The 17,284-nt window shown below is 45.1% G+C and overlaps 1 protein-coding gene across 1 annotated transcript in view; it reads right to left on the bottom strand.

The window, feature by feature from the left end:
* Window positions 1-2,374: 2,374 nt before the first annotated feature.
* The window catches only part of LOC310865759 (WASH complex subunit 2-like), a 41,323-nt gene continuing 26,413 nt past the window's right edge, over window positions 2,375-17,284 (bottom strand). Inside the window, exons 26-33 of the mRNA XM_083774967.1 lie at window positions 11,765-11,848; window positions 10,172-10,495; window positions 9,440-9,499; window positions 7,293-7,529; window positions 6,574-6,799; window positions 5,148-5,578; window positions 3,768-4,878; window positions 2,375-3,096 (exon numbers count right to left, since the gene is read on the bottom strand). Coding sequence (XP_083631093.1) covers window positions 2,948-3,096; window positions 3,768-4,878; window positions 5,148-5,578; window positions 6,574-6,799; window positions 7,293-7,529; window positions 9,440-9,499; window positions 10,172-10,495; window positions 11,765-11,848 — 2,622 coding nt within the window. The 3' untranslated portion in view covers window positions 2,375-2,947. The remainder of the gene's footprint in view (window positions 3,097-3,767; window positions 4,879-5,147; window positions 5,579-6,573; window positions 6,800-7,292; window positions 7,530-9,439; window positions 9,500-10,171; window positions 10,496-11,764; window positions 11,849-17,284) is intronic.

Genomic DNA, 17,284 nt, shown 5'->3' with positions numbered 1-17,284 from the left:
CAAACTCCAAGTGCGCTGTGACGCCCGGCTGTCATGTGCCTTTTATTGAGGAGAGGCTTCGGTCTGGAGAAAACCAGGCACCGCTCATCACCTGGCAAATACCATCCCTACGGTGAAGCATGGTGGTGGCAGCATCATGCTGTGGGGATGTTTTTCAACGGCAGGAACTGGGAGACTTGTCAGGATAAAGGGAAAGATAAATGGAGCAGTGTACAGACATTCTGTCCTTAGCGCTCCAGAGCGCTAAGGACCTCCGACTTGGTCAACGATTCACCTTCCAACAACGACCCCAAGCACACAGCTAAGATAACGAAGTATTGGTTTTAGGACAACTCTGTGAAAGTCCTTGAGTGGCCCAGCCAGAGCCCAGACTTGAACCCCATTGAGCATCTCTGGAAGGACCTGAAAATAGCTGTTCAGCGACGCTCCCCGTCTAACCTGACAGAGCCAAGCTTGTAGGATCATTCCCAAAAAGTCTTAAGGCTGTAATTGCTGCCAAAGGTGCATCAACTTGGTACTAAGTCAAGAGTGTGAATACTTATGTACATGTGTTTTTCCAGTTTCTTATTTTTTATAAATTAACAGAATATTTGAGACAACTTTTTTCACTTCATCATTATGGGGTATTGCGTGTAGATTGATGAGGAAAAAAACGAATTTAATCCATTTTGAAATGAGGCTGTAACAAAACAAAATGTGGTAAGTGAAGGGGTGTGAATACTTTCCGAAGGCACTGTATGTAGGGCTGAAGAAATTCCTTTAAAGAGGGAGTGCCACAATTTTTCTATGATGTGACAGTACTTCATTAGACACCTTGGAGTCATTTTTATGTGCAATGGTGCATTAACTTTGTATTTAGGGTTTCTTCCTGGAGGCTGAACCCTTGACAGACCTGATGATCATGTTTTAGGGTGGAAAGAAATCACGGCACTCCATCTTTAAAGGGATTGTCCAGAAATAGTGGTTACAACTGTATTGAGTGCCGTGGTGAGAGTTCTGCTCTGGTTTTGGATCTGTCATTGTAGGGGCTAGCGCCCCTAAAGAAGTCTTTGATTATGCAATGGAATATGCTGGGGTTTTATTTGAATTTGTGGTGAAATTGCGGGAATTTGCTAAAATATCCAGGACGTTGTGAAAGTTGCCAAAACCATTTAAAAAGGTGATTTTCCTAAACCCTATGGTATTGCTTCTCGAAGTGTGGTCCGGGGACCCCCAGCAGTCTTTCAATGGGTTACAATTATCCATATTCAGACCGCAGCCATCTTGCCAGCAAGGTGAGAGCCCATTCATCCAAACAAAGTCCTCTAATTATATTAAACGTCAAAATCACCAACATTGCAGCTGTAGGGAAAGCTTGAATTAAATAAAATCTACACTGATATCCAAGCTGCACACTGACTACTTTACATTGCATCTCAGTGTTGTGATCATGAAGTGATATAATTATCTTTTTGCAGAAATGCGAGGGGTGTACTCACTTTTGGTGATTGGTGGCTCTGGACAACTGGTTCTTCATAATATGCCTATGAACGAACAAACATTGGCTTGTGATTGGCTGAGCAAAGTACATATTGAAGATAAAAGTAAGGGTGCAAATTGTGATTGGCCAGAATGAGATGTATGTTGCTGTATAAGAGGCGAGCGCCCCTCACTTTACACAGGTGTGATTTTTGTATTTAAAAAACTGGGAAAATGGCCGACAAAGAGCTTGTAGATCTATTCACTATTGTGCGACACTTTCATAATGAAGATATTACTTTACAAAATACAATGGTATGCTATAATATGAATAACAAGTAATTAGATATTTAATAGTATAACAAATTATGCTTTTATAATGGTTAGTAAAATATACTTTATCGTCTTTCAAATGAAACCTTGGATGTCCAAAAAGAAATAGCACAATTACAAGCTCACAACGCATCGCAATGTGACACGCTGTGACCTTGTAGATCTGCTATATTCACTAACAAGTTTAACTAGAAATGTCGCAATTTTGGAAGAATTGCAAAGCGTGGTTGCCGCAATCGCTTATATAGGCCCCTCCCACACATTTTTGCTAGCCAATTAGAATGTCACGTCACCCCTGTGATCATGCAAGTAATTTGGAGGGGATTTATCCCCCCCCCCCAAAAAAGAAATAAATCTGCAACAAACGGTTACACTTTTTGCATTTGCTGTGCAAATATACAACAGATCTCTTAGCAAAATACAAGCACACGATTCCTGATGAAGCCGGTCGATTTGACATATGGCTCGAGTGTGTGCGGCAAAAACTGTGGGAGGAGTAGCGCAGCAAAGTATCCTCATTTACAATAACAATAGTCTGGTTGCCCTGTTAGGGCAACCACACTAAATAACCACACGTTTCAGATAGGATAAAATATGTTTCTTTTCTTTTTACTTAAAAACAAATTTCCTTTTCATCACAGCCAAGTTAAGAAATGGATGAATCATTAATAAAAACGTTCTTGAAATGCCTAACTGGGTAATTAAACATTATGGATCAATCATAGCGACATGATATTATGGCACAAAACCAAAGACATGGAATCTCAGAATGGCAAAGCCAAAAAGGACTAACAAAAAGCATAATGAAACAAATCATTTACCATATATCATACTGTCTGCAGGCCTCGAGGGTAAGCATATAGAATGCTTATAAAGTGCTATCATGTATATTAAATTAAGACACAGTACATAACAACTGCTCTATATTCTGTTATTCTTGAGATGATTTCTTTTTTTGGAAGCTGATCGAAATCACTTTCATTCATTTGCTCCTTTTAATTTTTCCTTGCAAGAATAAGCCACAGTATTTCATATAAATATTATATCAACAGTGTTATCCTCGGTCCTTCAGATCCTTCTGTCTTTGAAATGACAAAAAAATAGCATTTTGATGCACGATAATTGTACACGTCTGGGCCCCCGACGGGAGAATGCTTCAGTTCCCGCCAAGCGCGTTCAGCGGATCGTCGAATATGTTGGCCGGAGGAGGATCCTCGGCCGTAATCGTGTCCTGCGATGATGATGTCGGGGTTTTCCTGGACTTGCTGGGAGCCTTTGTCACGGGTTTTACCGAGAAGATATCATCTTTGGAGACAAAATGAACATGAAATAGTCTGTTAACCCATTTTGGGAGGGAACCCCTTTTGGTGTTTTAAAGTATTATTGTTATGCTTTAGCTATTGAAAAATAGCAGATCTACAAGCTCGGTGCCGCGCTACGAGCTGTAGGTCTGCTATTCTTTTTTAAACGTGGAGGTCCTTGACACGAAATATTTTGAGAACCACTGACATAGAAACATGGGTTTTTCAGAAAACTGTCCGGATTTAGAAGACATTTGTAGAATCGATGTTAATTTAAGTTGTTGATGTTTAAATTTTGAGAGTGTACCAAATGTACCCGTTAGGGTCCTCTCAGAGTTACAGACCCATAAGGGTCCATTTGGTTCCTAACTATCATTTAGCTGGGGACCACCTGGAACTCCCTCAAGGACCCCTAGGGTTCCCCGGACCCCACTTTGGGAACCACTGGGTTAGCATGCATAAATAGAAATGGCCAAAACTGCCTAGAGAGATAATGTCACTGGTAGAATCAGGGTTCTGACCACAGTCTTCCTCTGAGACGCAGAGTAGACAGAATGGGTAAGGGTGTCCTTTGACTGACTATGGCTGGATTGCCGAAACGTTTGTATTCAAATCTAAGGCATAATATGGAGAAATAATATTTAAAAGCGACCCTTCACTTGTACTTGTACTTACCCATGTCGTCGTCGAATATCGACTTGGTCTCCATCTTCTTCTTGGACTTGTCTTTTGGTTTTGCGCTGGGCGTCAGGTCAGCAAAGATGTCAACGTTGTCGTCGAACAGGCTGGCGTCGAGGGACTGAGCGGTCTGCTTCTTATCGAACAGGCTGGTGTCAGTCTGCTTCTTATCGAACAGGCTGGCGTCGAGGGACTGAGCGGTCTGCTTCTTATCGAACAGGCTGGCGTCAGTCTGCTTCTTATCGAACAGGCTGGCGTCAGTCTGCTTCTTATCGAACAGGCTGGCGTCAGTCTGCTTCTTATCGAACAGGCTGGCGTCAGTCTGCTTCTTATCGAACAGGCTGGCGTCAGTCTGCTTCTTATCGAACAGGCTGGCATCCTGAGCGGTCTGCTTCTTATCGAACAGGCTGGCGTCCTGAGCGGTCTGCTTCTTATCGAACAGGCTGGCATCCTGAGCGGTCTGCTTCTTATCGAACAGGCTGGCATCCTGAGCGGTCTGCTTCTTATCGAACAGGCTGGCATCCTGAGCGGTCTGCTTCTTATCGAACAGGCTGGCATCCTGAGCGGTCTGCTTCGTATCGAACAGGCTGGCGTCCTGAACGGTCTGCTTCGTATCGAACAGGCTGGCATCCTGAGCGGTCTGCTTCTTATCGAACAGGCTGGCATCCTGAGCGGTCTGCTTCTTATCGAACAGGCTGGCGTCCTGAGCGGTCTGCTTCATATCGAACAGGCTGGCGTCCTGAGCGGTCTGCTTCTTATCGAACAGGCTGGCATCCTGAGCGGTCTGCTTCTTATCGAACAGGCTGGCGTCCTGAGCGGTCTGCTTCGTATCGAACAGGCTGGCGTCCTGAGCGGTCTGCTTCTTATCGAACAGGCTGGCGTCCTGAACGGTCTGCTTCGTATCGAACAGGCTGGCGTCAGTCTGCTTCGTATCGAACAGACTGGCGTCAGTCTGCTTCGTATCGAACAGGCTGGCGTCCTGAGCGGTCTGCTTCTTATCGAACAGGCTGGCGTCTTGAACGGTCTGCTTCGTATCGAACAGGCTGGCGTCGTCCAGGGACTGAGCGCTCTGCTTCTTGGGAGCTTTAGGCACCGAGGTAACTTCATCCTGGGGGACAACAAAACACACAAGAATCCAAAACACTTCTTGGTTAGTCTGTTTTAAACATGTGTGTCAAAAGGTTAGCACCAAAATAACAAAAATAATAAATAATAATATTTAAAAGTACTATTTAAACTAAAATTGATTATTTGTTATAATCGATTAAATGGATTAGTCCTATTAACAGTTAAAGTGTAGGGTTAGGAGCTACGTTTGGTAACTCTGTTATTTATGGGGGGTGCGTGGTCCTTTTTTGGGGAGAATCACTGCCCTACCTGTAAGATGTCTGGTTGGGTCAGAGCACCGCTGCTCTTGGCTTCTTTGTTGAGCGTGAGCGCCGGGGCCCCAAAGATGTCGCCATCGTCTTCCTCCAGGAAGGACGACGAGGCCTTGGCCTTCTTCACCGTCGACCTCGGCTTGACCTTCCGGAAGAGATCGCCCTTGCCATGGTCATCGAAGATGGACGGAAGCGCACTCGTCTCCGTCTTCGACTGCTGCGTCGCCACAGGTTTCTTGGCTGCGGTTCGGGAAGCGGGCCTGGCGTGGTTAGTGGCAGGCGTGGAGCCAAACAGACCGTCGGAGGCGAACAGGTCGTCCGGTTGGGGCGGAGGCGTGGCCTTGTGGTCGCTCCCCGTAGAAGAAGGCTTCTGTCCAGAGTGTGTGGACACTGGCAACGTGAGGACAGACGGTCTGCCTGGAGCAGCTACTGTTGGGTTGGCACAATCATGGCATTTTAGTTGATTTATTCTCCTCACAAAAAGTTTGGATAGTAATTACTATTGTATTTTATATCATTCCTATCGTCGATTAGTCGCATTTACAAACGAGGTATAACGTAGGTAAGTATTGTGCAATTGTGGAATGAGTAACACAATAATTTAAAATCACCCAAAATTGACTTCTGGTAATCATTCTCGTTTTGAGCAACCTGCCAGCAGCAGACGCCTGCCAGCAGGCGTCTGCTGTTGGCAAAAAGGTGCAAACATTTTGAGGAGTTTACTTGGTGATTAACGATTCATGTGTAGCGGTTTTTGTCTTTGAATATTTGGATTTTACTTTGTAAACGCATTGCACAGGACAGACTAGAATATACAAAGAATATGCTACTGATGGACGACCGGTAACCAATAATCAACATAAATACAGTACTATGGTCCAAACAAGCCATATATATTATACTTAATAATTGTATACTTTCAAAGAAATTGCTGTAATAGCCGATCTAGCGTGCACTGCAGATCATCTATTTCTGCAATGATTATGAAACTGCGTTTGACTCAAATAATTGCAATCAGGGGATTATTATTGTGGTCTCGGGTGGAAACCTCATGTTTGTAAAATTGTTACTTTTCAGGATTCAAATTCCCATTAGAGAAGATTCTTACGGCTCTAGCAGTGATTCTCAACCCGTTTAAATTCAAGGACCCCCTGTTTGACATGCATTAGTCTACGGACCCCCATTTAATGGCATGTCTATCTCTGGGACCCACAATTTATATTGTAAAATCAATGTTAATTTAACTCAGAGCGTACAAACATTTTGTACACTTTCAGAGTTACAGGCCCATAATGGTCCATTTGGTTCCAAACTATAATTTAGCCGGGGGCCCCCTGGAACTCCCTCAAGGACCCCTGGGGGTCCCCGGACCCCACTTTGGGAACCACTGCATTAGAATATGGAGATAAGAGGTTCCTGCCCACCTGGAGGTTGAGATGGCAGGGCGGTGCTGGAGGCGGAGTCAGCTAGAGTTGGACGGACAGTGGGCTGGACCTGAGGAGACGAGGCCATGGGGGACAGAGAGGGGGCGCGTCTGTCCTCGTCCAGGCCCAGGGTGTCCTCCTGCCCGTCCTCCCCAGACGTCTGCACAGCCTGTTGCCTCGCTGCTCTGGACTGGGGCCTCCGGCGCACCGAGCCTTTGGCACGACTCTGCCAGGGGGGGGGGGGGGGGGGGAGAGAGAGAGAGAGAGAAAAATATGTAAGTAATATGTAATAATTTGGGGACCCCCTCCCCCCCCGGGTGATCACTGGTATAACCCATTTTGGGTGGGAAGCCCTTTTGGTGTTATGCTTTAGCTGTTGAAAAATGGCAGACCTACAAGTTCATAGCGCACCACTCGGTGGCGCGCTATGAACTTGTAGGTCTGATTATATTTATAAATCGGGAAAATGAGGTGCAAATCTTTAAATATATATTCTTTCAGAGCAAACGTTTTGTTTTGCTTCTGGTGGGGTCCCTGGAACAACATATTTTCAGATGGGAGTCCGCGGCCAAATACAGATAATTCTGGGGGTCCTTGGCATGAAAAAGGTTGAGCACCACTGACATAGACACAGGTTTTTCAGAAAACTTTTAGGATTCAGAAGAATTTTTTTCTCAGGTCTAAATGGGCCAAGGCTTGCCAGCTCCTCCCCGACCCACCTTGTTGGCGCTCTGCAGAGCAGCAACCTGGACCGGGCTCTCGAAGCCGGTGCCTCCCTCCCTGCCGTCCGTCTGGGGGGTCCTCACGGGGGTCGTGGGGCTGGGGGTCAAGCTGGAGCTGGACACCCCGGAGGAAGAGCCCGCCGTGGCCGGGCCCGGAAGCACGCCGACGGCCCCGGCGGGGACACGAGGCACGGCGCCGGGCAGTAAGGCAGCGGGGTTGATCGCGAGGTTGGCCTGGATGGGGAAAAGGAAACAAAACACCTCAGTGAAATATGGCCACTGTATAACTCCATTATACACACCATAATGAATATACGAGACACTGGAGGCATGCACTGGAGAGAAGAGGAACGACAGTCAGAAGGAGTAAGACAGAATATGTGTGCGTGAACAAGAGAGAGAGGACAGTGGAACAGTGAGGATGTACCGTAAGGAGTAGAATGTAGTGAAGGTGAAGGAGGTTAAATACCTGTGGTCAACTATCTTAACACAATTTGGGGCGGGAACCCCTTTTGGTGTTAAGCATTATGTCATGCTTTAGCTATTGAAAAATATTAATATATGTGAAAATGTGGTGCATCTTTGAATATATATTCTTTCAGAGCGAACGTTTTTAACGTTTTTAACGGGGGGGGGGGGGCGGTGGGGGGACACAACATATTTTCAGATGGGGGTCGACGGCCAATTACATTTAATTTTTGGGGGTCCTTGGTCATGAAAATGTTTGACTGACATAAAAACATAGGTTTTTCAGAAGACATTGGTAGAATGGTCCTCAGGTCAGTGTGGAAGAGAGGTGAAGAAGAGAGTGCAGCCAGGGTGGAACAGATGGAGGAAAGTGTCTGTAGTGATTTGTGACAGAAGGGTGCCAGCCAGAGTGAGAGTGAACATGTAATAGGACGGTAGTGAGACATACTGTAAAGGCTTGGAAGCAAAACGGTGGCACTGACGGAAAGAAAAGGAGGCAGAGTTGGTAGAATTCACCCTTTGTCAAGTCCCGCCTTGTTCAACATAAACCCACCAAATTCAACATAAACAAGGCGGAACCAGGGTGGAACAAAGCAGAAAGAGCCTGCTGGTTAGTCAGTCAGGGTAATCAGAAGTTTGCCAAATGGTGAATTGAGGCCGCCACGATTCTCATTAGTAGTGACAATATCAGAAATGACTACATTAAAGTAGACGATTAGCCAAGGTTAGAAGGTTGGGGGATGAAACAAGAGAGGAGATCTCAGGAGAGGTTGAGATGGTTTTAGCACAGAGGAGGGATGAGAGGAGGATGCTGAAGATGGAGCTGGCAGGTAAGAGGAGAGGAAGGCATTGATCCTCGTCCTTTACATACTAACTACATGGATAACAACTAAGGAAAGCTGATCTTTACAGTGTTGATTTCGTCGACTAACACTATGACGATTTTCTTTTTTCACTGACAAAAACTAAATAAAAACAAATACAAACTAGACTTAAGTTATGGAGGGACTAGTGGGTAAGAGATCCAGTAGAACTAAAAGACAAGTCGTTTGATTGTGTGCAGGACAGGTGTCACTCTCCGAACATAAGTGTGAGCTTGTAGATCTGCTATTCTCGGCACACAGCAGAGTATAAATCAGACATTTCAACGCCATCACGGAGGGCCAAAATACATTTTAGTCGACTAAATCAACTGTAGATTTAGTCTACTAAAATCTCATGTTATTATTAAGACAACTAAAACATTTCAGGTGACTAAAATATGACTAAAACTAAAGACTATGATTAAAACTACATACAAAGTCTGGCATAAATCACATGAACAAAAAGAGCATTGTTAACCCATTCTGTTTTTTTAAGCATTCTGTTATACCTTAACTATTGAAAAATAGCAGATCTACAAGGGGGGGGGGGGGGGGGGGGGGTTTCTGAAAACTTTTTTTAAAGAATAGACCTCAGGTCTAAAATGGGTTAAGTAGAATTACAGCCGTGCTGTCCTGTGTGTAAACTTTAAATTCCATGTTGAGGGAGTCCACAGAATCGTTGCTTCAACAGAGAGAGCTACAAGGTGTAAACGTGCGGAGGAAACATAGTAGGAAATATCATAAGTCTTTTTAGTCATATAAGTATTTTCAGATGGAATAAAAGCAGAGAATGCTAAAAAAACAACACGTTACTTGGAGTTTTCCAATCCTTGATGAGGGCTCTTTAGATTTTACAGAGCTTGCTGCAGGCTTCTGTGCAGTTAAACAACAACATAACAGGTTCAGAATTACATTGTCTAGTAACATCATTTTTTAAGCATAATATGCAAAATAAATATAATTAATAGCTTTCTCTTGATCAAAATGACATAACCATACATACATGCCATATATTGTATATCGTCGCTGTCCGGCAACTACCAGTTATCTCTCATTATTCAACTTATAATATAAATAATTATGAATCAGTGATATTGAACACCATTTACATCGGTGTGTAGGTTTTACAAATATCTTACCAATAAAAAGCATTAAAAAAGCACTTCTGACTAAACCTCCTAACTCCATTGGATCCTCAAACTGTCCATCCAACCACCCAACTCTAACTTGTGGAGTTAGCTGGTTTGTCCCCCATTGATTAGGATGACAAAGTCAGACAGGGAAAAACCCTATATCCACATTAATGGTCAAAAACCTCCTAACTCCACTTGAGCTGTATTTGGGTAAGGTTATCATATAAGGACACATTCAAGTATCTGACAATGTATGAAGTCACCGTTCCGACTTTGATGAGTGTTGTTCTAAAAACATAGTTTTATTTTTTTAATTTCCTCAAATGTTAATATTTTGGACATAGCTGGTCTTTTGGATAGCAGAGAAATGCATGGATAATGAGGTTTCCAGATATGCAACAAACAGTCATACCTCATTCTCTGGCGTGGATGCAGGGCTGGTGGCCGGTGACGTGTGAGCGTCTGGTGCAGGACTGGTGGCCGGTGGCTTGTGAGCATCTGGTGCGGGGCTGGTGGCCGGTGGCTTAGGGCTGGTGGCCGGTGGCTTAGGGCTGGTGGCCGGTGGCTTGTGAGCGTCTGGTTCAGGGCTGGTGGCCGGTGGCTTAGGGCTGGTGGCCGGTGGCTTGTGAGTGTCTGGTTCAGGGCTGGTAGCCGGTGGTTTCAGAGGTTCTGGTGCGGGGCTGGCAGCTTTCAGAGGTGCGTCATCTTTAGGTTTGCTGGGCTTCTCTGCTATTTTCTGCGTACAGAAACAGGACGTTTATTAGTCCCCCTTGAGAAGACTCGTCTGCTTTTCAAGGAGGTCCTTAACTCATCTGAGATGACTAAAACTAAGATGAGAGAACCTATTGCTCCAGTTTTAGTTTCACTGCAAATTATTTTATTTGGTCTCACACCTACCTTACATGACCGCTAGCCCCTGTCGGGACCCTCGGTTACCTTTTCAGAATTTTGGACTTTTTTTTAAGTTTTGGCTTCTCTGAAATTCTCTCTTCCTCACTTCCCATGTCCCGCCTCCCAAGACACAACAGCATTAAAAACATCCTGCATGTACGCGGTTGGCCAATCAGAGGCAGTAACTAGGACGTGCAGCTAGCCAGTCTCGGTGTGGGAGGCGTGACATGGGAAGTGAGGAAGAGAGAATTTTAGAGAAGCCAAAACTAAAAAAAAAACCATTACAAATACTTAACCGCTGTCTCCTACTGCTGCTGTATGCATCTTTGAAACATCTCACCAACCCCCCCGTGCGGGTCTCCGTGAACAGACATTAGGTAAAGCTGCGTCCTATGGGGAGTGGAATAACTAGGAAGGGACCCTAGGGTACCGCCGTCCAAAATTCTGAAAAGGTAACCGGGTCCCGAAAGGGGCTACATGAATGCCTGCCTAGATATGTCCCAAACCGCCCCTCAGGCCCTCCACTGCTGGCCTGCCTAAAAATGGCAACTAAAAAAACACGGTGAAGCAGCTTTCTGCTTCTACGGGCTGACAGCGTGGAACAAACTCCCACGAGTCCCACTATGCCTTCAACAGGCAGCCTCTGTAGATTATTATATATTTTTTTAAGATGACATGCAGTAAAGGCCGTGTCGGGCTCGGGAGTCGAACCCGCGGCACACTGCGACTGAATTACCAGTCGGGTGCCCAGACATTACTGCTATTATTTTAATACCGTTGTATGCCTTTGCTTTTCCTTTTTTATCTATTCTCTGTTTGAGCTGCATTTCATGTCATGAAAGGTGCTATACAAATAGTGTTATTATTTATACCACGTGTCACTCTCAAGAGTACAATGATTGTTAAACATCTGCATGAATTAATTTACAAGACGTCTACACAATTGGAGAATGTATAAGAATTGTAATTTTAATCAACATCTGCCTGTTATCTCTCCTAATGGTACAAACATCAATTCAGCATGCAATTGTGGACAAAATTGTATCCAACAAAATATTCTACGTCTTGGGTCTGAGAGGCTAAATCTCATCAAATGGTGGAAAGACATGTGTACCGGTGGAGCTTTAGGCTTGATGGAGGTGAAGAGGTCATCGTCATCATCATCAGCGAACAGACTGGGTGCTGCTGCCTTTGTACTCTGAAACAAAAACACGCACACACATTTTAATCATTTATAAATGTCCACATAAGAGATACAATACAAGGACACAAATATTTACAAGGTGCTATGCAGAATGCAATCAGCAAATATATATATATATTTTATTATTATGAGTTTACATAGTACACATAGAACATGCATAAACTTTCCTTAATGATTATATCTACTTTCAGTATTCATATCTGGTTTCATTATACATTTATGATATCTATGATTATTATATATATGATTATTAATGATTATTTTTGCAGTCAGTTTGTATTGGTGGTGGGGAGTGGGGGCGGGGAGGGGCGGGGTTCGCATTTCCGGGGGTCCCCACTGCCAAAGACGTTGAGAACCCCTGCATTAGCAGAGACTAGAGATGTGCAAAGATTTCAGTACAGAGTTGAAACATGGAAGGTTTGACAGTGTAAAATGTTTAGATATGCCCTTTGTTATGACATAAACTGTTCTGTCGTGGCGTGCTATGTAAAGACCTTTAAAGGCGCAGTGAAACGGAAATGGTGAACAACATGAAAATGGTGTTTCAACATGAAACACCGGACTGAAGTTTCTGAACCAATCAGAGCGTCGCATCCCTTCAGGCGATGGGATGGTAGCTAGGGACGGTAGCTATGCTAGGCGCAACAGCGTGGTGTTGTTTGTTTATAAATCATATTATGGTCGGCCAGCACAACCAGGGGCCTATTTCACGAAACTTGGATTAACTAATCCAGGATTTAGGCCAAAGCCAGGCTTTTTAAATCCTGATCTTTACAGCCTGGTTTATTCCGTTCCACTAAAGCCAAGCGAGGCTCAGAATTGGTGGATTTGGCGAGCCGGGATCAGCAAGCCTGGCTTAATAGACAGTCTGGCTTTTTGTCTCTAGACCCCTTATGTGGATCACAGATTTACTGATCCTTCTTCTTCATGCGGTATTATGGCAGTTTGCATCCTTAATAGTTGCATTACAGCCCCCTTCTGTATATCTCATTATCTTTACTAATCTATTCAAGACTTACTGATACAAGGACTTAAGCTTCTAAAATAAATACTGCTGCTGTAATTAAAGAGAGAACATACTCTCAATAGTGGTGTTGGTGACAGCTATATGGGTCACGTGGTGTTGTGTGCTACTAGCCTACGTCACTCATAGAAAGTCAGCTGTTCGCAAAGCGGCATTTTCATGAATGGAAGGAGAGAGGGGGTGAACGGGGGAGGTCCAACTTTGTTGACCGCAAATCGCTTTTACGATGCTATGATGCACTGTGGTAAACTTCTTAACTTTAATAAACATATACCTAAAGCAGTACTCTGGCCTGGAGCAGTGATTCTCATTATAACAACGACTAAAGCAGCGAGTCTGACAGATAAAACATTTCCCCGCTTTAGCCTCTCGGCGTCATACGCTATAGACGCCTTACATTGTCAACAAAGAGTGACACAAACACAAGGATTGGAGCCACAGAAGGACGTGACAAGTCACACTTTGGACGCGGAGCAAACTTGCGAAATGCACAACACGCTAAGCAATGGAATGATCACACACCAAGGACCGGAGCGCATGCACAATGACAGGGGGTAACGTAACACAACCCGACCCATTTCGTTCTGCTTTGACATTATTGACTTGTTTGGAACAGTTTGAGCTGGATCCGCCGCCGAGTGGAAACTGTCATTGTGTGGATGTGTGCCCGCCGGGCTAACGCTATTGTGTGTCAACTGTCAAACAATTAACGTGCTCTGCTGTTTGCGATCGCCGATCGCTGTGGCTGTTCTATGTGGCTGGTTGGCTTGCATTGGATCCTCATTGTGACCGTGTCATTTAACTGTGCATTCAAAATGAGTGGAACGAAAGTTGATTCAACCGTTGGGAAACAGGACAAGGAAAAAAGGAAAATAAATCTCACTGAAAAAGCTCTTGCAAATAAAATTGAATCAATTCAAAAGGAACGCAAAAGGAAAGTGGATGAAATAAAGGCTCTGACAACCTCTATCAAAGAGCTCATGAAAAATGACAAAAACGAGTCGCTGGTTAAAGCGCAACTTGACGTTTTGATACAATTGTCTCACACTTCGAATGAACTGCATGCCTCTTTAATGCCGCTTGTCCCACCTGATGAACAAGGAAGGCAAAACGAATGGTTCAAAAAGGTTATCAAACACACAGATGGTCTCATTGAGGATGTTAATGCCTGGTTCAAATCCTCACAAATCAGAGGACCTCAGCTTGAGGCTCATGGCAGCCCTAATGAAAGCCCCTTGCAGCATGAAGCTGCTGGGGAGGAAAATGAAGGTGTGGGAAATGTGGAAGTGTCTCAGTCACATCAAGTTGATGATGCTCAGGAGGATGTTAGACCATGTGACAGCATATCAAATATAAGCAGCAAAACTCATGGCTCAAAATCCATAAGGTCAAGAGTGTCCTCAACTGCTTCTGAACGTATCAGAGCCGAGGCCGAGTTGGCTGCTTTAATGGCTCGGCAAAAGTTGCTTCAACAAAAGCATGCACTTGAAGATCAAGAAGCCCAAATCAGAAAACAAAAAGAACAACTACAGTTTGATTCAGACATGGCCGCATCGGTGGCGAAACTGAATGTCTTAAGAACCTCTGGGTCAGGAATGTGGAGTGCCGCTTCTAGGAAATCAGGGCGGAGTGCCACGGACGGAATGGGCTCGTACTTTGAAACAGGCCTCAACATTAACGCAGAGCCATTTATACCACACAAGGATGGAAGAGGACAACCTGCTGCGTTTGGAGGCACACGGCCAAAGGAAAAACGACCTGATGGAGCCAGACCTCCCCAGAGGCCCTCAGCGCTCACACAGAGCATGGCCCCAGAGGCTACAGAGCATCCATTGCCTTTGTATAGAGACATACAACCTCTTTCTATGAACACCAGCAGTGAGCAGAACAACATGATGTCTATAATGAACAAACAAAATGATATAACTTCAATGTTGGTGCATCAGCAATGCATTGCTTCACTGCCCAAAAGAGACATCCAGCTGTTTGATGGTGACCCTCTGCAGTATCATGGCTTTATGCAGTCATTCAAGCAGACCATAGAACGGAGGACCGACAATTCCATCGATTGCCTGCACTATCTAGAGCAATACACCAGGGGGCAGCCTCAACAGCTAGTCAGAAGCTGTCAACACATGACTGATGGCACCGGATATGATACGGCAAAGGCTTTACTCCAGGAGCACTTTGGAAATGAGCATGTCATAGCATCTGCATATATGGACAAAATATTTTCGTGGCCAGCAATTAAGCCAGAGGATGGGAAAGCCTTGCAAGCATACAGCCTATTCTTGCGAGGATGCTGCAACGCAATGAAAGACATACACAACCTATGTGACTTGAACACCTCTGCAAACATGCTTGCTGTGATTAAGAAGCTGCCCTACAAGTTGAGGGACAGGTGGCGAACAGAAGCATTTAACATACAAGAAAAGCAGCGCAAACGAGCCATGTTTGCCGATATCGTGACTTTTATCGAGCGTGAAGCAAGAATCGCTACAGACCCTGTGTTCGGAGACATACAGGATGAAAGTGGAAGAGCCAAACCAGTGCCTCGTCTTCAGGCTAGAGGGAGTAGCTTTGCCACCACTTTCACATCTGTTGAAAGAGATGCTCATTGGGAGAACAGAGACGAGGACAGACCTGAGGAAACATGTCTTTTCTGCAGAAAGAGTGGACATGCACTGGAATCGTGTACTCTATTGGAGGGGAGAGCTCACAGTGAGAAGATGGAGTTCCTGAAGAAGAAGGGAGTTTGCTTTGGATGCTTGTGCCCTGGGCACGTTAACAGAATGTGTACGGAACGTCTGTCTTGCAAGACATGTGGCAATCGGCACCCGACCTTGCTTCACATCCACTCTGAGAATGGAGATAGGAACAGGAACAACTCAGACAGAGCTCTAGTTGAAATCAATACCGGTGGTCTCACTGGGGCCGGTGATCAAGACTGTAAGCTTGCCATCGTACCAGTTAAGGTGAAGGCAAGTAGAGGTCAAAGGTCAGTGCAAACCTACGCCTTCCTAGACCCAGGGAGCTCAGCATCCTTCTGTACAGTGGGTCTGATGGAGAAGCTTGGGCTTTCTGGGAGAAGAACAAGGATTCTTTTACGTACAATGGGTCAAGAAAAGGTGGTCGACAGCTGCATTGCATCCGACTTGGAAGTCGCTGGCTTGAACAGTGACCAGTACTGTGAAGTGCCCAAAATCTTTGCACAACAACAGATGCCCGTCAACAGAAGTAACATCCCACGACAGCAAGATCTGGAGAAATGGCCTCATCTGAAGCATGTCTATCTGCCACAGATCGACGCAGACGTGGAGATGTTGATTGGCTTGAATGTTCCCAAGGCCTTGGAACCACTGGAAGTCATCCGAAGTATGGATGGAGGGCCATACGCAGTCAAGACGATGCTCGGCTGGACCGTAAATGGACCACTTGGAGGAAATGGCACTGATGATCCTGCTATCTGCAGTAACAAAATCTCTGCTGTCACCCTTGACGAGCTCTGGAACCAGAAATTCAAGACAGATTTCCCTGAAAACAGCCAGGATGAACTACTAGGACCGTCAAGGGAAGATTGCAAGTCTATGGAAATGGCTAACAAGGCAATGGAGCTGGTTGGACCGTCACTGATCGCCAATCACAATAATCAAGCATTAGAGGAAGCTCGCCAGTGGCAGCTGGATGCCCTAATCCGGCAGCATGTTACTGCCCTGGACAATCTCAAAGAGACGCATAGAGCAGAAGTGGAGGCCTTCCTGAAAGAGAGAGACCTAGGATTCCAGGCACATGTTGAAGACATGAACCAGAAAACCTTGGAGAGACTGGACGTGAAGCAGACCGAGTTGGGAGAACTTTCTGCTGACCTGGCCGAGGCGTTTGAGAATATCCATCGGATTCATGAGCACTTCAGGGGAGGACAGGAGAAAGCCATGAAGAAGGAACTCAACACTGGAATCAATGCTTTGAATATGGTTCCCCAGGAGAAGAATGAACACATTGTCATGAAAAGAGAGATTGCTCTGCGAGACCTATTCCAGTTTAAGGAGGTGGAGGATCTGCGGGAGAGTTTCTCTCAAGCCCAGTCTGAGAAGACACTGGAGAACGCGAACACTCAGTTGTGTAATGTCACAGATGACGACTTGAAAGATCTGGCGCACCAGCTGGAGAACACAAAGACGGGATGTAAGCATGAAAGGGAACTGCTTCTACAAGGTTTGAAGGGTCTTCAAGAAAGGGAGCAGCAACTGCAGCAGACAAAGAAGGAACTCGCAGAGAAAGAGAATTCACACATTGGAAAACTGCATACTAAACAAGAAGAAGAGAAGCAGTCACGGAAGTTGCTCGACAAGCAAAAGGCTGCCCATGAGAGCACCATAAAGGACATAGAGGTGAAGGTGAAAGCA

The sequence above is a fragment of the Protomyctophum parallelum genome (assembly GCF_964188405.1).
Source record: "Protomyctophum parallelum genome assembly, chromosome: 10".
In the NCBI taxonomy this organism is placed as follows: domain Eukaryota; kingdom Metazoa; phylum Chordata; class Actinopteri; order Myctophiformes; family Myctophidae; genus Protomyctophum; species Protomyctophum parallelum.
This window is presented reverse-complemented; position numbering and strand designations above follow the sequence as displayed.